Source organism: Porcisia hertigi, chromosome 22 (assembly GCF_017918235.1).
Source record: "Porcisia hertigi strain C119 chromosome 22, whole genome shotgun sequence".
NCBI lineage: Eukaryota > Euglenozoa > Kinetoplastea > Trypanosomatida > Trypanosomatidae > Porcisia > Porcisia hertigi.
In genome coordinates, this window is record NC_090581.1 from 641220 (window position 1) to 662450 (window position 21231).

Consider the following 21231-nt stretch of genomic DNA (forward strand, 5'->3'; position numbering starts at 1 on the left):
CCCTTCTCCATGTTCATGTCATCTCTTCTACCCATGCTTTGCCCCTGTTTCCTCTTTGATTACTCTTCCCCTACCACACACTACACACGCATGGGTGCACATGATGTGCTCTCCACGCATCAAAGCCGTTTTTTATTTTTGGTTTATCCCGCCTTTTCCAGCCACATTTACATCCAAAGACTGCGTTTGAGTGATACGCACAAGGAAGGAATAAAAAGAAGAAAACAAAGCGTTGAACATGTCCTCCGAGCACGCCTCCGCTTCGGTGGTCGAGGAGACGGCCGACTTCTGGTCTAACCCTGTTGACCACTTTCGACCAAACCTCAAATTTCTCTCCGTATACGTGGAACATCAGTACGTGGTGGACAAGTGGCTGCACGTCAAGGAGAATTGGCTGAAGCCGTGGTATCTGCCGTGGTGGACGCCCCTGTATCAAATCATGACGTGGTACTCCCAGCGCAATCGAAACCTCCTGCTAGTGGAGAACAACCTCAACTACCGGCCGTATCGCTACCGCCGCAACGACGAGGACCGCCATAACCCGTACTAGTGTACTCCTCGTGCGTGATTCTGCGCGTAAGGAGGAAGGAAATGCGGGGGTGGGAGGGAGGGAGGGAGGGGGGTGGGTAGGAGGGGGGGGGACAAGACTAGGAGCGAGGAGGCTGCTGTGGTTGCACTCAAAAGCGCGCTAAGCTTTGTGTCCCCTGTGCGGTGTCAATGTTTCTCATCTCCCTTATTCTTCTTCCTCTCCCCCGTGTTATCACGTGTTTTTGTAGGAAGAAACGCGGGACTGCGTGTGTGTGTGTGTGTGTGTGTGTGCATGCACAGGGCACGTCCTCTTCCGATACCCGTTAGTAGCTAACGAGTCGAAAGCCGCCGATAAGCGAGGGCGTGTGCGTGTGTGAATGGGGTGGCTGTCTGTGCTGATGGTGTTTATATGTGTGTCACGTGTTTGTGTACATGGCACTGCACCCCATATTGTTTCACCTCCCTGCTCATTGCTCCCTCGATTCGCTAACCGCCGCGCCGTCTACATTTATGTATGTGTGTCTGTAGTGTACGTCCATTCGCATTATGCTAAAAGTCAATATATAGGGTTGGGGGAACGATAAAAAAAGAGAAGAATCGACTGAATAACAGCAGCCCACAACAGCACCGGCACACACATCATCCCCACCAAAAGGAGAAAAAAAACAAACACACACACACACACCACCACCACCACCACCACCACCACGAAACTGCACGTCCGCGGCGCCTCCCACCCTCCCTCCCTTCTTGAAGGGAGGTGCGGAGGAGGTCGACAATAAAGAGGATAAGGAGACAACAGGCAGTGGCAGCACATGTTTATGAGGAGGGAGTTTGTTGATCCCCTCCTCATGCGTACACGCGCTTTGCCTCTAGTTTTTTTTTTCCTTGGAGGGGTGTACGCGTCGATGTCTCAGAAAATCACTGAGATTTAGTTTCTGGCTAGATAGCTCGATGAGTTCGCGACAGTGGGAGGGTGGGCTGATACCGATTTCTCGGTGCTGCTCTGCTCTCCTTGCGAAACGCAGGCTTTTGCACATGGGGGTAAACAGAAATGCAGATGATGTGGTGTGTGTTGTGTGTATTGTGAAGAGTGTGAGGGCACAGGTTCAATGATCGTACTGCACGAGCTGATCCCCCCCTACTTCTTTCCCTATTTTGCACATCTTTCTGTGTGGCTCTGGGGCTCACCTCCTATTCCTTTTTTGTGAGCAGCCCCATTTTTTCCATACTCCTCCTCTTTTTTTTTATATGTGTGTGGTGTGTCGTGTGCCCCTCTGCAGCAGTGCTGTCTCGGTCCATTACTTCACAGGGTGTAGACATGCCGCATGACACACTGAAAGTGTGTATCTTCACCGGCTTCTTGGGCTCCGGAAAGACCACCGTTCTCCAGCGCATTCTCCGCTCTCTGCCACATGGAGAAGAGGTGCGCATCATCGTCAACGACATCAGTCGTGATAACATCGACGTTCACGCGTTTCAGCCGCCCAGCGCACCGCAGCCAAAGTCGTCTGCCAGTGGCGGTGTGGTGGCGCTGTCAGGTGGATGCGTGTGCTGCAATTTGCTGAGCGACCTCGTTACCGAGTTGCAGTCAGCGCACGCGCAGGGGTGTGAGTATGCATTTCTTGAGTGCACCGGCGTCGCGGATACCGTTCCGATTGTAGCCACCCTGCACGCCCTTCCTGAGCTCCATGCGTGCATAGAGATCGACGCGGTGGTGAACGTCATCGCTGCGACCTCGTTACTATCCGTTACGACGGGTGACCAAGTCATGCTCGAGTCGCTGGACGTATTTCATGGCGCTCAAATCAAGGGCGCCAACGTCGTTCTCATCAACAACTGGGAGTACACGGACCGCATCGATGCGACGATGATGCGCCTGTGGGTGAGGCGCATCAGAGAATTTGCCAGCGAGTCGAATCCGCACGTACGTGTGTACTGCACAAATGCTGGGTTTTTCGCCTTCGACTCGCTCGTGCACCGCCAGGGGCTCTTTGCCGCTGACAATGTTGGTAGCTTCTTCCTACGTGCATACGTGGCTGCGGGGAAGGTGGTTGGTGACTTTGGTGGGGATGCGGTCGCTGTTGAGGAGGAAGCGGACGAGATGAAGAAGCTGGGCATGCAGCTCTTCACACTCGAGCTGACCGGGATGGTGTTGTCGACGCGGTTGCTGCGCCAGGCCCTCTCGAGCCCCGCAGGACGGCAACTGCTCAAGAGTGTGTGGCGCAGCAAGGGCTACTTCAACGCTCTGGATGACGAGGGCGGCGACAGTGCGTCCTCCGCCAAAGAGGCTCAGTTCCGATGGCAGACAGTGGAGCGCAGGGTCGACTACGGCGAGGTACTTCCACCGTACGTGCCGCTGGTCAGTCGCGAGTCCGGCGAGCCTCTTTGCTGCCGTGTTGTGTTCATTGGGGATTTCAATGCCACCACTAAAGCCACTCAAGCAGCCGCATTCTTTTCATCGGCCGCGTCCGGTAGCGCCTGACACCTTTTCTTCTATTACCCCCTCCCCCTCCTTCCCCCCTCCTTCCCCCCCTCCTTCGTGTGTTCTCCGTGGGACGACGACGACGACTGCCTCACATTCAGCGCAGACACAGTTTTGTGACGAGGCCTCAGCGCTCCTCCTTCCCCTCCCCTCCCCGCATTACTTCGTTATTTTGCTACTTCAGGTCTTCTTGTGTTGTACGTTCTCACTTGCTCTCTTTCTCATGCTGCACACTTTCTTTTCCCACGAGGACAGCTTCTTGGACGCCATCCTCGATGAACTCACGGTGAACCCGTACACTGACCTCCCCACAGCGCTCGCGCGTGTCGAGCATGTGCAAACGGCAGAGTCAAAAGTTGAGCGAGTGGAGCAGCGAAAGGCAGAGTTGCAGGAGGAGCGCGCGGCTCGCCTGCGGTGCGAGTGGGCGTCAGTGACGAACGATCGGTGCGACACGTCGAAAAATGGCCTTCAGTCTTGTGCTTCACTGGATGCCCTTACTACGAGATCATCGGCGTACTTGGACAGCCTCGTTTGTGCCACAAATCGAGAGGTTTTTACATCGTCGCGAAGCGCTTTAGGCATCTCTGGTTCTCCTGCCTCACTGACATCTTTCAAACTGGCAGCTGAGGCGCTGTCGCCTCTCATCTCAGCCCTCTCTCGCCCGCCCGATGGTGATGATCACGTGACAAGTGCGCTGCGCAGCGCGTACGTTCGTCTGCTTCCATACATCCTCGCTGTAGCGCCTCCTCCGGCTACCCCCTCTACCACACCCTCATGTCCCGTTAGCTCTGCTACCACCGTGGCAGGCGCAGCATGCGGGGGGCCTGAGTCGGTGCAGCTGTGGTACGCACTGCATACTGGGGACAGCTCTGTCCGTGCTTTGCTCTCCCCGTACATGAATTCTGTTGTGGGTCCACTGGAGAGGGAGCTGCGCTTCCACTTTAGCGTGGGACGTGAGACAGCAGTCGTCCACGAACCACAACACTTTTTCGCCTTCTTGATCGATTGTTACCAGCGGCAGCAGTCTATTACGAGGGAGCAATGGGCGACATCGACATTGGACGACAGTGCAAGCGACGCTGCCCTCCGTCTCCTGCAGTGGGTGAGTCAGGTTGTGCTCAGCGCCACAGCCGTGGTTGTGTTTCAGGACTGTTACGGCTGGCGGCCTTCATCGCCGCTATTGCGCCACAAAGATTACGTCGTGGTCACTGTGAACGCCGTGCTCGATTTTGTCGCGTCTGCGGAGGGGCGCGTGTGCAGAGGGGCGGTGCAACTGCTCGCGGGGCACATGTTATGGAAGGAGGTGTTGCAGCTGTATGCCGAATGCGGAGCGGACATGGCGGTGGCGGCTTTGCGCGATGGCACCGTGCGACTGTGGAGGCGGTCGTTCTTGATGGAGGGAGCGAGTCGCGCGTCGTTCCCGCTGTACACACGCAGTTTGAGCCTCGTGCGCTCTCTTGAAGCTTTTCAGCGGCGTCTTCTCAACTCGCTGCTCGTGCTGCGCGGCTCGTGGGCGGAAGTGGTGTGGCGCAGCGCAGTGGAGCCGACGCTTTCGGTGTTCCTGAGCATCATGGAGCAGCAGGGGGCACCTGCCCTGTCGGATGCAGCAGCGGTCTCCTGGGACTCGGTTCTCTCTCTCCAGTGGTGTGTGGCGAGTGTGCAGGTTGTGGCAGCCGCAGCAGAGGATTGGTTCGGGATGCTCCGGGAAAGCTGCGCTGCAACGGCCAGCACCGCTTCCTCACCCTCTCCCAGTCAGTCAGAGCCACTCGATGCTCTGATGCTGTTTCGCGATCAACTTGCTCGCTGTTCAGCGGAGCGGGCTCAGCACTTAATTAGGCAGATCTGCACGCATCATCCCGGATACGCCGCGCAGGCGGCACGGTTGTTACACGGCGCGGAGGAGTTCCTCCAGCACCTGGAGAGACTGCCCGATGGCGCTTCGACTGGTTACATCTTACAGGATGTGATGCAAAATACTCTGCAGAAAGGTCTGTCGCTGGAGCACAGGGATGAGCTGCTCGCGTATGCGAACAAATGCGGGTTGCGGCACTTTGCTCAGCTGCTTCTCCCGTAAATGTGCGGCGGTACTTCAAGGCGAACGTAAATGTTGCACAGGGCGTGAGGGTGGGACTCCATTGTCCTCCCCCCTCCTTTGCCCCCTTCGCTATGGTCTAGGTGTGTGCGTATCACGTACATACATACACATACACATATACATATATGTATGCTTTCCTCCACACATGCCCAGGGTTTATATTGAGCTGCCGTATCTCAATTGTCTATATGCCTGAAACATGATGTCCTTTCCTGTTGTCGCTTAGCTGCTACGCCCGACAAGTTAAACATAAGTGCGTTCACTAATCTACACTGGAAAATCCGCTGCGAGGGTCTTTGAGGTTCTCCTAATTCTCTACGCACTGCACAGGCGGCCCAGGCTTTCTAGACGCTCCGGGTACCGGTGTACAGGTTTCTCTCCCCGTCGCTCTTCTCTGGCGCTGAGGTGGAGGGGGGGGGGGGCGGCACGTTGCTGCGCCGGTGCTCCTGCGCCAGCTTTCGTTCTTGCTCTCCCATCTCGCGGCATTCCATCGATCCCCCCAAGCCTCTTCTTCCCCCGCCTTTTACGGTGGTTTTTTTTCTCACTGTCCGCGATTGGACTGTGGATCAGCCTTCCACATCTCTTCATCTATGCCACCCCCTTTGTTATTATCTTCTTTCACTCTCCCTCCAGTGTCCGCGAGTCGAGGCATGCGCAACTCCGTTGCGAGACTTCTCCACCTCTGCGCACTCTTTCTTGCCCGCTCATCTCTTTCCAGTCCCAGAAGTCACGAGTTGAGGGACGAGGCACGCCACCCACCTTCTGTTCTTTCTTGTCCCATCCTCGGGATTACAATTCGCAGGTTTACATGTGTGTGTGTATGTGTGTGTGTACGCGCACACACACGCACACATATAAATAGATTTACACACACACCACCCGTATATCTTCGCTGAGAGAGGGGGGGGGGCAGGGGGCGTTGTTCCACTCCTGGTATTGACACCCGATCCCTTCCTCTCACAGTTTGCCGCGTCATTGGCCGGATGGTTTCTTAGCGTGTCGCCTCCTTTCGGCTACGCTGATGCGCGCACCCTTCGCACTACCGCGTTCGAGGCGCTGCTTTGTTCACTTTCACCGTGCCTCGCCGCCACGTCACCTGTGTGCGGAAAAACTGCACGGTAGTGACTCGCCTTTATGGAGTCGCGAGCTCACAGACCACACGCATGTGCCAGTGGGCTTCAGCTCCGCCCTGGGCAATGTGGTTTCCGGGGATCCATTGCACGTTCCATTCCGAGCACTGCTGCTGGGCTACGCCACCCACCCTGCGCTCCTCTCTCTCTCAACGGGCCACACTTTGCTCTTTGATGCCCTGTCCGCCAGCGCTGACCTGCAGCAGCAGCTCACAATGCTAAATCCATGCAGAGGGCACCTAGTCGAGGTTCAGGCGAGGTGCATCGATGCCACCTGGAGCCTCGTTCGCTACTACCGAGCGGACACGCGGCGTGTTCTCGCGCTTTCTCCTCAGCACCGCCGCCACCTCGATGAAATCCATCTCGTACACCTCGTCACCACAGCGGGTCCCAACGCTGGCTTATTGGTGTCCAAAGAGTTGGCACGTGGTTGCGAGTTGTCGCTAGATGTTGCGTGCACGTTGCTCTCTGTCCCTTGCACACCCGACGTGCTTCGCGCTCTTTTGCTCTCTACGCTTCGATCACATGCTGTCGCCATCGACGCGCAGCGATTCCAGCGGATGGCGCACGCACTCCTCAGTAATGACAACTTCTTCACTGAGCGACACTTCAAGGGCATGCACAGCCTTCTTCTTGACGTCTTGTTGCCATCGCTGCGTGGCGAGGCTGCCAGAAGAGATTCATTCGACTTCGTCTCCGTGCGTTGGACGACACTGATGAACAAGTGGTCCCGTGTGTATGCAAAATTTGGCCGTGGCTCTGACCTACACGATTGCCTGAATAGACTCCTACAGGCAGTCCCGGCAGCCGAGACGAAGTTCCCTGCCTCATTCTACGTTCGGCTGCTCGGCGCGGTCTTCGACGAAGCAATGGCAGACAAGTCGGAGAGTGGCACGGGGGCCGGGTGGGCGCGCATCAAGACGGTGGCCACCGACGCTATTCGACTATTCGGCCGCAATCCTGAAGACCTGCACGCTGTTTGGGTCTTACTTCTGAAGGGAGCGTTGACGCTCTCTCCCCTGCATGAGGATCACCGGCGACTTCTGGAGGCCTATCATCTGTGCGCGCAGTGCGGACACGCAGTGGCGGTGAACCGACAGGGTTTTCTGCAGGTCATTAGGCTGGTTGCTGCCGCGGTAAGCACGTCGCATCTTTCTGATGTGACTCAGGTCGTGCAACATTTCTGCACCTTCATGCATGAGCAGACCTCCGTCAGCTTTTTGTGGCTTCTAGACGGCGTCGGCACGGTGATGACAGAGCTGTGGCAGCGCCACCGGCTAGAAGCACAAGGAGAGGCAGCACAGTTGCTGCGTGTGTTGGAGGCGCTACTCCGCGAGCGCCGCGTGAGCGGGGTCGAGCTGCATAGCAATCCCGCCATTGCTCGCGCACTGGAGCACTTCCAAATCGGCTGCGCACCCGTCTACTGGTGGACGTGCGGGTGCGGGGAGGTACTCCCTTGCACTTCTAAGCGCTGCACTTTGTGCCTGCGAAGGTCATCTGTGTCGTGGGTTTGCTCGCAGTGTCGCATCGTGCACAGGACACCGTGTAAGACGCAGTCCTGCTCATGTGATTGCCCCAACCCACGCCTGGCGGCCGCGCTCAAAGCCAAGGTGTCTATCTGCGATGAGTGTGGGCTCGTCACAGACGCAGCTGGTCATTGCTCCCGTTGCCAGCAACAGCTACAAGAAAACGAGAGCACAGTGGAGTGCACCCACTGCCATTCTCCGTACAAGGCCAGCGGGGTGCATTGTCCTCAGTGCTTTGCTCCGAACCCGGACAAGCAGCTGTACCTGTGGCACTGTGTGAAGTGTGAGGATTTCAATTACTCTATGTGGTCTTCGTGCCGCTCCTGCAAAACGCCAAGACGGACGGGGGCGCTGTGCATCTCGTTTGTGCCATGGAGATGCGGCTGCGACGCCCTCAACCACCCCTGCCGCCTCACGTGTGGAAGGTGCGGCACCGGGGAACACCACCATACATACACATGTGCCGGTTGCAGCGCCCGCGTCTCTCTGCACTCGCTGCGTCGTACTTCTCTTACCGTGGATGGGAGGACACTTTCTTTGCACCTCTGCCCTCGATGCCAGTGCGCTCATCCCCGCGACGACCTGGTGCTCTACTCGCCGTCGTTGTCGCGTCACTGCATGCTGTGTGCGCGCCCCGTGAACCCCTCCATTATTTCCTTGAGCGGCTCATTTCTGCACTGTGGCGTAGTGCAGCGGGTGGCGGAGCACTACGTATTTCGCTGCACTACGCCACAGTGCAGCCACACGGAGCTGCAGACGGGGTATCACTGCCGGCACTGCCATTTTCCTCGTCCAGAGGTGGAGGTGCTGTTGCGAGAGGAGGGGAATAGCGCTGCGTCGTGGAGCCACGTCTGGCGCTGTCTCAACGAAGTGGAAGACGATTCACTATGTGGCCAGTGGAACTACGGCTGGTGCGCGCACTGTCTCGCTTGCGGAAGGGGGCGTCCTGAATCATTGAGTGAGTGTCGTGCGAAGGCGCAGATGTGGACGTGTGTGACGTGTGGGGCGTGGAATCGGCCTATTGATGTCCTCTTCTGCCCCCACTGCAGCACAGGGCTTCAGCCTATGCGAGTGTGTGACACGTGCGGACTGCCGCATTTGTCATACGCCTGCCGCGTAGACCTCTAAAAAAAAAGGAGTGTGTGTGTGTGTGCGTGTGCGCGTATGCGCGCACCGCATATTCGTGCAAGCACACACACACACACACACACACACACACACACACACACACACACACATACCCATACACACACCACACCATTCTTTCGAGAAGAGTGTAGTGAACGAATCTTTGAGTGGTATTGTGGAAGATCTGCAGAGGATTGCACGCGCTCCTCTTTATCGTTGTGAGTCGTCAAGCGTTTTTTTTTTTCGCCCTGGTGACGCACTTAGGTGCGTCTATACCGGTGGTCGCTACGCGTGGATGACGCCGGTGGGTATACTCCGGGGGCTATCGTTGCGTCTAGACGCATCGGGAAGTAGTGCGCTGCAGTTCACTCGCCCGCCTCACGCGTGTCCGTCTCATGCGTCGGGACGTTTACTCGTTTTCCTCCCTCTTTTTTTTGGCTAAATGTTTTCTCGTCACACTCGCGCACAAAGGCAAGTGAACCCCTCCCACATAGTGTACGTGCGCTCCCCCCTCCCGATACCCCCCTTCCCCCTCCCCCTCCCCCCTCCCTCTCCTCTCCTCTCCTCTCCCACAAAGCCACACGCGCGTTTATCCCGGACATTTTCCTACGCCCTTCCGTTATACTCTCCCTCATCTACACTTGTTCTCTATTAAAGTTAGCAGCTAATCCTTTGCATCGAGTCACCACAACAGCGGTGCCATCTCTGCAGAGTGCCTCAAGTCGTCTCTCTCCTCCTTTCTCGGTGCCCTGCTGTCCCTGTCACTACTTCGTCTGGACATTTTGTGTTGCTGTATTTATGCGTTTGTGCGTGTGGGAAGTCCTCTCATTGACCACATGGGCGCCACCTGCGGAAGGTCCCGAACTTTCAGTAACCGCTTCGCCAAGTACGTTCCATCGTGCACCGCGCTGACAGACAACTATTTTTCCACTCAGAGCCCCAACGAGAATGAGGCGGCCCTCTTCTTTTCTTCGCTGCGCGTGGCAATCCGCGGCATGCTGCATTGCAGTAAAGAAGAGGCCGAGGATTTCCTCATTGACTCGTGCAACCGCAGCGTGAGCACGAGCGCCGCTCTCGACAAATTTCTGTCCAAAAAGAATTCGTCGAGGGTTGCACCGGATGCGACGGTTGCCAAGATCATGCAGGTGTGGATGATGTACGACAAGGACAGCAGCGGCGATTTGAGCTATGCCGAGATGAAGTCTTTGGTGGTGGGGCTCGGCTTCTCGAAGGACCTAACAGAGGAGATTTTGAAACCCTTCCGCGACAACAAGCTACGCACCATCACCTTTGCCGAGTTCTCGAAGGTCTACTCGAACGCGATTAGCTTCAAGGAGCTCGACTACGTTTTCCATGGCCTCGGAGGTGGTCAAAATACCATCACACGCGAGGCCTTTGCCAGCTTTGTACGCGATGTCCAATGCGAAGACTGGGATGATGAGACGCTGGACGAGAAGCTCACACTTATGGGGTGCGTGGACGCCAACCACATCACGGAAATGAATTTCCTAGGGTATGTTACAGGCCCTTACTTTGATCCCGCCATGGAGAGGAGGAAAACAGAGGAGATCTACCACGACATGAACCAAAACATCTGCTGCTACTTTATCAACTCCTCACACAATACGTACCTCACAGGAGACCAGCTCACCAGTAAATCTTCACCGCAAATGTACAAGAAGGCACTTGTCGATGGTTGCCGGTGCGTGGAGCTCGATTGCTGGAACGGCCCGCACGGCGAGCCGATTGTATACCACGGCTACACCCGCACCTCTCGGATCTCCTTCGAGGAGTGCATTGAGATGATTCGTCAACACGCATTCGTGACTTCAAGCTATCCTGTGATATTGTCGCTGGAGGTGCACACTTCGTTGGCGCAGCAGGACAGGATGGCGGAGATTCTGTGCGCACGTTTGGGCTCGCTGCTCTTCCGGCCCCTATGGGGCGCCAGCGAGACGCCCACGATGACCTTCTCGCCCAGCAACTTGAAGAATAAAATCCTTGTAAAGGCGAAGCGAGGGAACTTCCCGGCTGGTGAGCCTGGCGTCGACAAGGACGAAGACGACGACGAGGGGGGAACAGAGGAGGAAGGAGCCTGCTCAGACTCTATTGCGGGCTTAAGCAACGTCGACTACATAGCCATGAAGGAAAGTCGAAGGGAGGCCAAGAAGGAAGTGATCAATATTTCGGAAAAGCTGTCGGCGATTGTCTCCATAGAATCCAGCGGATACAAGAGCCTCAAGGACTTGTCGTACCTAAAGGACAAGCAGCCGTATCACTGCTCCTCGTACTCAGAGAAAAAGGGAAAAATTATTGCGCGCGAGCACCACGATGCATTTGTGCGCATCAACGACACGTACCTTAGCCGTATCTTCCCCGCTGGCTCGCGCATCGACAGCAGCAACTACAACCCACAGCTTTACTGGGAGTGTGGGTGCCAAATGGTGGCCCTCAACTGGCAGTCCAACAATACCTTCAGCTGGCGCCTCAACCAATGTCTTTTCCGTGACAACGGACGCTGCGGCTACCTCCTGAAGCCAGAGTACCTCCGACCCCTGACCTCTCCCGATGCAGCCACACCAGAAAAGCAACGTTTGTTGACGGTGGAGGTGATTTCAGGTTTCTCGCTGCCGCGTTCGCCGAACGCGCGCCGCTCAGACATTGCCGACCCGTTCGTGACGGTTTTCCTCGAGGGCCCCCACGTTGACACCAAGCCGAAGAGCACACACACCATTCGCAACAACGGTTTCCACCCCGTCTGGCGCGGGGCGGGGCAGAATGAGTGGACGTGGACGGTATACCGGTGGTCCATGACAACCCTCGTGCTCCAGGTCTACGACCGCAACAAGTTTAACTCATCTTTGCTGCTTGCCGAGGCCATCATTCCGCTGCGGATGCTCCACAAAGGGTTCCGGAAGGTTCTCTTACACGACGCTGCGGGATACCAAATTCCTGGCAGCTCTCTTCTGTGCCACATCAAGTGCGCAGACGCCTGAGAAGAGTTTTTATTGATGTGTCCGTGTACGTCTCGCCTGCGTACGGACATCCTTTACTCATTACTTTTTTTTTATACCAACGCGTGCGTTCCTTTTCGTCGCAAACAAGAAGTTTTTATGCATACTCTTGTGCATGCGTGTGTGCCTCTCTTTCCTTTAGTTACTCTCTTGCCCCCCCCTCCCCCCCATTTTGTATAGGGTATGTATTTCGACCCCGCTACTTCAAGTAAAGGTACGCGTGGCTTCATCAATGCCTAACATCCCCCCCCCTTGTCTTCCTCCTCCCTGGATTTCTTCCAGACGCGTGTGTGTGTGTGTGTGTGTAAAGGGGCGTATCGACGCCAACTCAAGTCCACTTTCCCCCAAAGTCTGTGCGTAACACCCGTCTGTTTTTTTTTTTTTTTGCGACTGCCGCCGTCGTCTCTGCGCCCTCTCCCCCCTCCCCCTTCTCCCCCCACCGACTCACAAGGAGACATTTGCAGTAACGGAGTACGTCGAGCCATTGCTCTTCCATTTTTGTACACGTGAAGATTTCGGGCTTCCGATGACGGGTGGTGTACACCTACACCTGGGGAGGGGTATCCCAGGGCTTAGTTGCCCACCCTGTGACGAAGCCACGCATACTCCTCACATCCCCCTTTGTTAATACTGAACCACATTTGCGTATGTCACAGGATTCAGTACCTAACGGTGTAGTTGAGCTCCACATGGCGGATCGCCACTGGGTGTCGGCAGGTCAGGTCGTGGATGGCGCTGCGTCGGAGCAGCAGGCCACAACGCGCATGTCTGTACCATCCACACAAGGAAGCCGATGTGCCGGACGAGAGCCGCTGCTCCCTCTCCTCTACACAGGCACATATGAATATTGTATGGCAGTAATGCAAGCGTTGGGCGCCCAGAAATCTCTCACCTTTGCATTGCCGTTCCGTGTGAACTTCTCAACTATCTGCGCCTCAACTTCACACGTTCTCCCAGCAATGTTCATTTTCCACACGTCGCTTGATTTCCTCGCCCCCCCCCCTCTACCCTTTGTCGCTCCATTTGCTTCCCTCCTAGTGGGCTCTCTTTTGGGTGTTTTGCCGTGCCGCAATGCGGCGCGCCTCCCCCCGCAGGCCTTCGCGGCGGCGGTTGCCCTGCGGCGCAGTGCCGCCCCGTGCCCCCGAGGCAGCCCTGCCGCGCCCGCCGAGGCCACGCTTCGCCGGCCGCGATGGGGGCGCTCCGTCCTGGCACCGCCAGGCCCACGCCCAAAGCGCCCGCCCCCCATGCCGCTAGGCGCCGGGACGACCGGCGCGCCATCGGGGCCGTACCAGATCTCTTTCAATAGTGACGGCCGCGGCCCCGCCCCAGTCGGCACGACGACCTTGTCCGCCTCATCCGTCTCTTCGCTCACTGCGTCAGGCTCCGTAACGGTAGCTCCTCCAGCTGCTTCACCGGTGTTCTCGTTCCGCGCTCCCAGGGGCCAGTTCTGCGCTACAAAATTCATATGGACCTGGAATGCGCCACGCTGGCGGTGCATGGGTTCGATGTTGCGCTGTCGCTCCACTTCTGCGGCAGACTTCTCAGCTGCACGGCGCTGGTCTGGTGACATCCACGCGCTCTGCGGGGAGAACGGCGTCGCCGATTGGTCGTCGATGACGGTAGTTCGCTTCGCGCGGTTCTGCGCGTACTCCAGCAAGCGATCGCGCCGCTCCACGGCTGTTGTGTAGTCTGCTTGATTGCGCTGCTGGGCTGCTTCGCTCAGCTTGCCCTCCCTGGACTGAGATCTCGTACGCGATGCACCGCGATGGTGCCAGTCCACAGGCGTAGCACACTTCGCCCGCCTCCTGCTCGCAGATGATTCGGCCGCAGTTTGCACAACTTGCACGCAAGTTGTGAACAGTAGCAAAGTACCCGCACTCGAAGCGGCCTGGTTTCAGTGCATCAGAGGCGGCGCTTGTCTTCAGGAGTTGGTTAACATTGACACCGCACTTTCCCCGTTTTGGAGCTGCAGCGCCACGCTTCGTTATGTTCAACGCTCCACCTCCTCCCCCTGTAGTCGACGCTGCCGAGGTGGTCAAAGTAGCGGACGTGGATTCCCCCTCAAAAGCTGGGCCCACCTGCTCTCGCCGCTTAGTCACCTCTGAAGCGAAGGCCTCGGGGAGCAACAAGGTCGTCGTCCACTCCAACACTTCCGCGCGCGTCTTCGCATGCATCAGCTCCGTTGCCATCCCGGTTAGCTTCTCCTCTGATAGCCCAAGGCAGTTGTTGCTGCGGATCTCACCGCATATGGAACTGTAGCAGCGCACCAGTTGCATACGCGTTTTGGCCGCATGTTGAGGGCAATTCTTAGTGCCGTGCGAGGGAGAACAGGTGCGACTGTGCTCTTGGGCCGTAAAGCAGACGAAAGAGTACGACCTGCGAGTTGCAGCCTTTTTTTTGTGGTTCTGTGCGAAGCGCTCGAGGCTCGAAAGGATTGTGCTTCAGACTATATTTCTTCCTCCCTAATCCGATTCTTTGGCAACAAGCAGAGAAGTGCAAACGGTGGAAAGGAAGGTAAAGAATGTCATGATTACACACACAGAGCTCCAGAATAGAGAGGGAGGGACTGCGTGTCAACCGCTTGAACAGGCAAGTGCTGAGACTAAACAGCATGAGGAAAAGCTCGGAAAAACAGATGCGTGGGCCGGCCACTTCAAAGCGCATGCAGGCGCTCAATACCTTGAGCAGTGACAAAAGAGAGGCAGATGTCAGTCAATGTCAAACGTTTGGCTTGTTGTCTTTTCTTGGTCGTTCACGACACTGCACAGCGTCGTTAGCACTAGAGTTCAACCACCTCTGTGTTGGCAAAGTAAGGTAGTCGAAGCCCTTCCTGCCACCCTACCCCAGCGTGCGCCGCCTGCAACATCTTCCCAATGTCGCCATGGCACACAAGCAGGACGTGCTCGCCAGCATGCCTCGTGTTCACATCGGCCAGCACGCTCTGCGCCCGTTCGTAGCATTTGTCGAACGTTTCACAGTCCTCGACTTCCAGAAAGTACAGAACCGTGTCTCCCTGAATCACTTTGTCGCCAGCGTATTTGGGTATGTCGGCGTACGGCTTTCCAGACAGAACGCCGAAATCGCGCTCGATGAGATCAGCACGTACTTGCACCTGTACACCCACCGCGGCACCGATCACCGACGCTGTCTCAAGAGCACGTTGAAGCGGAGAGGAATAGATAGCAGCGTACTTGATGCCCCCCGCTTTTATCCTGTCGGCAACAGCGGCAGCCTGACCCCGGCCGAGCTCAGAGAGTGGTTCGTTGCGGTGCCCGTTCAAGATACCGTGTACATTATCCATATCCTGGCCATGACGGCAGACATGAATATGGGCCATGATGGCCTGACGCAGCCTGCCTCGGTGACTCTGTACGTGGAGTTCTTGTATTGGAGCGCATGTTTTTTTTTTTTTCCACCAAAGAATGAGTTGTTATCCAGAATCGGAAGGTGACAGCAAGTACAGAGGGCAGGAATCAAGATAGGGAGAGTACGCAAGCAGGCGGTGGGGGGTGGGTGGGTGGAACCAACAACGGCCATGACTCCGCGAGGAGACGCTGCGCCTGTTAGCACGCACCGTTGAGTGAATACGCCACAAAGCGTGGGATAGCAGATTAAGACAGCACACACACACACACACACACGCACACACCTCTACGTGATCATCGTGCTGGGGGAGGGTGTGCTCAGGATATTCTTTCCTGCAGGGGAGAAAGCATTGCATCTGCATGCTGTGCTTCATGTTGATTCGTCGAAAGGGGGACTCTCGAAGCTGCACTTTCATGTGGGAGCTTCAAAATACACAAGCCTAGGCAGACAGACACAGGCATCTCTTTGCGTGCTCGAACAGACATCTAGGGCAGTTCTATACGAAGGCAACTATAAACAGTCAGCATGCATTCGGCGAAAGCTGCACATTCATCCAGATCCAAGCATCACCTCTAACATGGCCTCACGCACGCACACACACACACACACGCACACACACGCGCGTGTGCATTTTCTACCGAGTCGTCCGCTGATGGACGGAGATTGTGTAAAGTACCAGTGGAAGTATGTCAACAAATGTGTAGTGTTATCGCGGTGCGAAGGAAGAGTTTTGGTCAGCAGTCCAATGAAAGCGTGTAGGTGCCAAAAAGCGGGTGGAGAGTGGCACGCACAACAAAAAACAGAGAAGGGGGGTTACACAACAAAAAGAGTCGATTGTGTGGGGGTGCTTAGCGACCAGGCAGTACTTCGCGGTGCTGTGGCGCTCAACATCTCTGGGTGTGTTCGTGAAACGAAAAAGTTTTCGTGGCAACGGAACGCAGAGCGATCCCACCTGTCATCTGCATGCAGACGACATGGAAAAGGAACATCACCGCATTGATAGTTTTTTCGGGTGCGTGGTTTCGTCAAGGGAAAAACGGGGGCGAGGGGCAACGCATCCGCAACGCATTCCACTCACCACTAACAGTTGCGTTTCGAAGCGACAGAGATTGCTAACCTCTAACTTTTGATGGCTGGTGTGAACATTCAAAAAAAAAGCGGACACAGGTTATTGAGCAACCATGGATGGGAGATACACTTCTCGCACACACACACACACACACACACACACAGACGCCCCTGCAAACGCTGAAATTAACACAGCAAAAAGGAATGATGAGTACAGCAGAGGGAGGGTGGGTGCTACCCGCATTCAGCACGTGGTCCTCCGAGCAAGGTTCAGACAGAGGCGACGAAATACGGACATCCTTCTCAATCATTGTCCTTTGAGGCCGCTTCTCTTGAACACGGCTCGCGCTGGTTGAAGGTGTTGCTACAGCCGTGCAGCACGATGCCGTGGCTGCTGCTAACAAACACCAGGAGACGTTCTTCTACTCCATACGTGCGCAAATGCCACACTAATCGTCAAACTGCATGTTCGACGAGTCCTTTCCCCTCAGCGGAGGTGAGCTGTATCTTGGCGCGCTCGCTCGGATAGTAAGTTGCCATGCGTGCAGCCCACTGGATTACATTCACATTGTCACCAAATGTCTCGCGGAAAAGTCTTTCATCTTCGGCCGTGGGTGTGTACCCGGACACGTACGGTTGCTTCGTTAGGCGGTCGTTCAACTCTTTGATGATGAAGGTCATGATGGAAAAAAAAAAAACAGAAAATGTCACTACGAAATGAGGACGCACAGAGTGTATACCGACTTGATCGAGGGGGAGGAAAAGGCACCAAGTGGAAAGAGAGGGACCCCCTCAGACCTGCGGCGACGTGGTGATTTGCTGAGCGCAAGGAGCCGAGCGATCGAAACATCACATCACAAGCATGGTGTAGCGAAGCAGGACAAATGAAATAGAGGCAAAAAAAGGGGGGGGGGCATGATATTGTGGATGAGAGGGTTGAGTTCATGCGCGCTCACCAGTGGCCACGTGTACGGTAACAACAAAGGTCACATCAACGGAAACAAGCTGTGGTGGTGGTGGTAGTGGTAGTCAGAGTCATACCAGCCCGCCCCCATGGTTTTATGTGAAGCTCCCATATAAGGGTCACACGTGCTCCCACCGAAGGCCCAGTTTATGGCAGCACACCCGGCATGCATGGCCGTGGCGTCACGACTTTGTTCGTGGAGGCGATGTCGTTGGAAACAAAACGCAAGCATGCAAATCGCATGCACAACAGATGTGGTTCGTACCACGTTACCCTTTTTTTTTTGCTTGCATGTGCGTGTGTGTGGCTTGCATATCATGGAGCAGGAGTCAGGCAGCACATCCTGAGACGTGAAGAGAAAAGTAAAGACGTAAGGCATACAGGGGTGTCCCTGTCAGGGGAAAATAGACTACGTGGGGGGGAATTTGTTTGGACTTCAATCAGAATGCAGTGAGAACAGGAACAAAGCAAAAAAAAAAATGAACGCAGATACACATGGCTTGGGTGGCTAGCTCAAGCCCCTCCACGCCTCGTAATCTTGTGTACCGCAGTCGAGAGGTGCGATGCATCGCAATCGCCTACCCGAGTCGCTCCCCCAAAACAAAACACAGATACAAAAAAGGAGAGCACCAGCGCGAAAGAGAAAACAGTTCGTCCACAGCAGCACGTGCGTCATGGTCATACCAGACCACGAACAAATGGGAGGGGAGGGAAGAGAGAGACACCATTCGATCTGGCCAGGAGGTCGCGTTGATGCTCACAGTGGAGACGCATCCACAGGGCGCAGCCATTCACCACTTCCCTTCGAGATGATTCAGTGTACATCAGACAGAGTGTAACGCTTCCTGCCAGTACACCCAGTTGAACAGCACGTGAAGGGCGCTGCGGTGCTCGGGGCCGCAGAGCTCGTCGTTCACCTCCCTGGCCAGCATTTCTGTGTCGAGGATAGACCTTTCACGGCTCGGGCTCAGAACGTTACTGAGCGCAGCGGTGTACACCCTGTGACCCATCGCAGGATCAGTGCAGAATGGCACAAGCGGTGCGACGTGGGTTGCCAGGTAAAACGCAGCACCAGCAGAATCCTCCAGGCTTTGTGCTTGGATGCACAGGAGACGAATGCGCGCAAGTGAAGACGGCTCCATCAGCGCCGCTACCGCCTCATATTTTCCTTGGAGGCAAAGGAGCTGAGCTTCTTTTCGCTTTTGCATCGCGGCACTGACGTCACCACAGGGAGCAGTGTTATTCGCACTAGCGGGCGCTGCTGACGACTTGCCGCCACAAATATCTGCACTCGCTGGCGGTTTGGGTGCGTCCCTGCAAAACTTGTGCTCTTCGTCAAAGGCGGCAAGAGTGTCTGCCAGGCCCCTCCGCGCAAGATACGAGCGGACCATTTGTGCCAACACCTCCTCCTCGTCCTCACCCCTGTCTTCGATGACCGCCTCCTCGACTAGCGTCCACATCGAACTGTCCGTCAAGTCCATCTTCTCGGTATTCGAATAATAATGATGGCTTGACTGCGTAGCGTCACTGGTCTGAGCTGGAGAGGGGAGCCTCAAGATAAAACAAATCAGATTTTCCGCCCCTCCGTCCCCCCAAACTGCATTTCCGTCAGCACTTCGGAGCCAGCGCACGCCACTGGTGCTCGTCAACACGGGGGCCTCTCGCCTCCTCACGATGGCGCACGAGGGTCGCTTGTGAGACACACTGCGCAGAGAAGTTCGAGTTGGGTTCAGCCGAAAAAAAAAGGCGATTGAGTGTGGTCAGCAGCGAGAAGGAAGAGTCAGGGAAAGCGCAAGTACTCAAGAAAGGAGAATGCATGTTTCCATGTCAAGGCTGCTTTAGTCCGTGCAGGCATGTGACAGTAATACCGGCGTGGCATTGTCACCTCACACCCCTGGGAATAATAATTAAAAAACACACACCAATGGTCTGCGTACTCGGAGAGGGCCACATGCACCAGAAGAGAGCCGGCTAGCGCCGCAGACGAAGGCGACGCTATCTTTTTCATGATACCAGAAGATACACCTTCCACAGACGAAGGCCGTCTGGGGGCTCCCGTTATCCAAAAGGTGGCTTGAAGGACCATTGACAAATACACCAACCAAATGGAGACCCCCCACCCCCATCCCCCCCTGCGAACACCTATCGCACGTACATCCACAAAAGCGACACTCAAGAAAACAGGCTTTCCAGATGTAGTCGGCGCGGATACGTGTATAGGTCCAGCCCCCCCAACATACCCAAATAACAAACACAAATCCATCCAAGTTTGAAGGGCTCCAGAGGAAAGAGATCAACAGGGCACAGACGAGCCTGTGTGTTATTCGAAGAGAAAAATATCGTTCCTTGGGCAAGCGAAGCTACCTCTCAGAGACGCATCCCTTCCCCTGGTGTCACGTTTGATAAAACCACGAAAAAAAAACAGAAAAATAGTCTGAGATATCATCCCTATCCTCACACCCGGTGCTCTCTTTCCGCTTTACAACCGAAAACGAACCCGCACAGGGGTGCACAAGCGCTCACGCGCAACAGTTGAGGGAAACCGCACAAGGTAACGCAAATAAAGCAAAGCAAAGGAAGGAAACGGGTGGGGTGGTGGGTGGGGGTGGGGTGGGGGGGGAAGGTGGGTGCACTGACTGCGACAAAAATATGACGCACAAATATTTAAAAGGTAGGCGGCGCAAGAGAAAAAAAAGGGACGGGGGCTAACGGTGGTGAGCAAGTAAAAACCCGTTAAAATGAGAGGAGAGCCCTGGATAGAGAGAGAGCATGAAAGCAGAGCACACAAACAATATGGGGGGGGAGGGGGGGGCTGTACCCTGGATAATGCGCTTTTTGCTGAGTATCGCTGACCTCCACCAGAACCGAAAGGCAGCCTAATACACTGGGCTTTATATCGAGCTGAGATGTGTTTTCATAGGTCTCCGTTTCTCTCTTCTCACTTTTTTCCGAGCCGCGGTTTCTTTTTGTTCTCTTTTTGATTGTCTGCACTTTGCCTCACTGGATTCAACCTCCAATGGCCCACATCGGCCCAGGACCCCCTCGCGCTCTCGCCCTGCCCCCAAGAATATCCCAAAGGACACTCAAGGCATTGCCCCGAAGGCTCTCCCCCCCCTCTCACGGAAGCGCTTCTACCAGTGCGATTCGAGCACACACCACACTTCAGAAGAGCGGTAAGGGAGCAGGGGGTGACGTCGCTGCGTTTCAGAGCGCTGGTGCACTGCCATGGAGATGCGCCGATGACTTCCACCAGTGAAGCGGTCGGGCTCAACATGTACCGCAGCTCTAGGATTTCTTGGACCTCCAAATGATCAAAGCAATGATGGCAATAACCACAGCCGCAATGCCCACAATCATGAGAGTGAGCTTCAGGTTCTTCATGCAGAGGTTCCGCTTCAGCTCCGTCGACCGCAGCTGGAACTGTTGCGCCTGATCCGCCAGAGTGGACGACTTCTCCTGCAGCGTGTCGATACGATCACCACGCGCTAGCACCTTGTCCATGTTGTCCATCATGACATCCACAACCTGGTTGATGTCATCGTTCAGCGCAGTGATCTTGTCATTCTGAGGGTTGTTATAGAATTCCATCTTCTGCTGCAGAAGCTTCTTGCCGTTGCGCAGCTCAGAGCCCTGCGGGCCGGCACTGGCACGAACAAGCGGCTCAACGGCCTCAAGAAACGCGAAGACAGTACGCATGCGCATGTCGCTAGTCGTCACGCACGCCACTATGCGACCCTCACCATTGCTGATGTAGTTGTAATTGACGCCGCCATCCTTGTCCTCGACTGTCTTACGGCGGTACTCTTTGGGCGGGACAGTGGCGATGACTTTCTGCATTGTATCTGCCAGCTTCGGCTGCTCGCCTGCGGGGTACTCCGCCAGGAGTGTGGTCTCGTCATTCACGCAGCTGTACTTGATCGGCATTTT

At 55.7% G+C, this 21231-nt stretch overlaps 9 protein-coding genes across 9 annotated transcripts; 5 read left to right on the forward strand and 4 right to left on the reverse strand.

The window, feature by feature from the left end:
• Positions 1-238: 238 nt before the first annotated feature.
• JKF63_04484 (uncharacterized protein) lies at positions 239-550 on the forward strand (the record flags this gene model as incomplete). The annotated part of the gene is made up of 1 exon (XM_067900469.1): positions 239-550. The coding sequence occupies one exon, from the start codon at positions 239-241 to the stop codon at positions 548-550; it is 312 nt and encodes a 103-aa protein (XP_067757298.1).
• Positions 551-1849: 1299 nt separating this feature from the next.
• JKF63_04485 (uncharacterized protein) lies at positions 1850-3013 on the forward strand (the record flags this gene model as incomplete). The annotated part of the gene is made up of 1 exon (XM_067900470.1): positions 1850-3013. One exon carries the CDS (start codon positions 1850-1852, stop codon positions 3011-3013), a length of 1164 nt encoding a protein of 387 aa, XP_067757299.1.
• A 223-nt stretch (positions 3014-3236) lies between these two features.
• Positions 3237-5087, forward strand: JKF63_04486 (uncharacterized protein; the record flags this gene model as incomplete). Its single annotated transcript, XM_067900471.1, has 1 exon — positions 3237-5087. The coding sequence occupies one exon, from the start codon at positions 3237-3239 to the stop codon at positions 5085-5087; it is 1851 nt and encodes a 616-aa protein (XP_067757300.1).
• A 1042-nt stretch (positions 5088-6129) lies between these two features.
• JKF63_04487 (uncharacterized protein) lies at positions 6130-8892 on the forward strand (the record flags this gene model as incomplete). The annotated part of the gene is made up of 1 exon (XM_067900472.1): positions 6130-8892. The coding sequence occupies one exon, from the start codon at positions 6130-6132 to the stop codon at positions 8890-8892; it is 2763 nt and encodes a 920-aa protein (XP_067757301.1).
• Positions 8893-9728: 836 nt separating this feature from the next.
• Positions 9729-11888, forward strand: JKF63_04488 (uncharacterized protein; the record flags this gene model as incomplete). The annotated part of the gene is made up of 1 exon (XM_067900473.1): positions 9729-11888. One exon carries the CDS (start codon positions 9729-9731, stop codon positions 11886-11888), a length of 2160 nt encoding a protein of 719 aa, XP_067757302.1.
• A 2797-nt stretch (positions 11889-14685) lies between these two features.
• JKF63_04489 (uncharacterized protein) lies at positions 14686-15243 on the reverse strand (the record flags this gene model as incomplete). The annotated part of the gene is made up of 1 exon (XM_067900474.1): positions 14686-15243. The coding sequence occupies one exon, from the start codon at positions 15241-15243 to the stop codon at positions 14686-14688; it is 558 nt and encodes a 185-aa protein (XP_067757303.1).
• Positions 15244-16796: 1553 nt separating this feature from the next.
• JKF63_04490 (uncharacterized protein) lies at positions 16797-17021 on the reverse strand (the record flags this gene model as incomplete). The annotated part of the gene is made up of 1 exon (XM_067900475.1): positions 16797-17021. One exon carries the CDS (start codon positions 17019-17021, stop codon positions 16797-16799), a length of 225 nt encoding a protein of 74 aa, XP_067757304.1.
• Positions 17022-18128: 1107 nt separating this feature from the next.
• Positions 18129-18785, reverse strand: JKF63_04491 (uncharacterized protein; the record flags this gene model as incomplete). The annotated part of the gene is made up of 1 exon (XM_067900476.1): positions 18129-18785. One exon carries the CDS (start codon positions 18783-18785, stop codon positions 18129-18131), a length of 657 nt encoding a protein of 218 aa, XP_067757305.1.
• A 1804-nt stretch (positions 18786-20589) lies between these two features.
• On the reverse strand, positions 20590-21228 carry JKF63_04492 (uncharacterized protein; the record flags this gene model as incomplete). The annotated part of the gene is made up of 1 exon (XM_067900477.1): positions 20590-21228. The coding sequence occupies one exon, from the start codon at positions 21226-21228 to the stop codon at positions 20590-20592; it is 639 nt and encodes a 212-aa protein (XP_067757306.1).
• Positions 21229-21231: the final 3 nt, after the last annotated feature.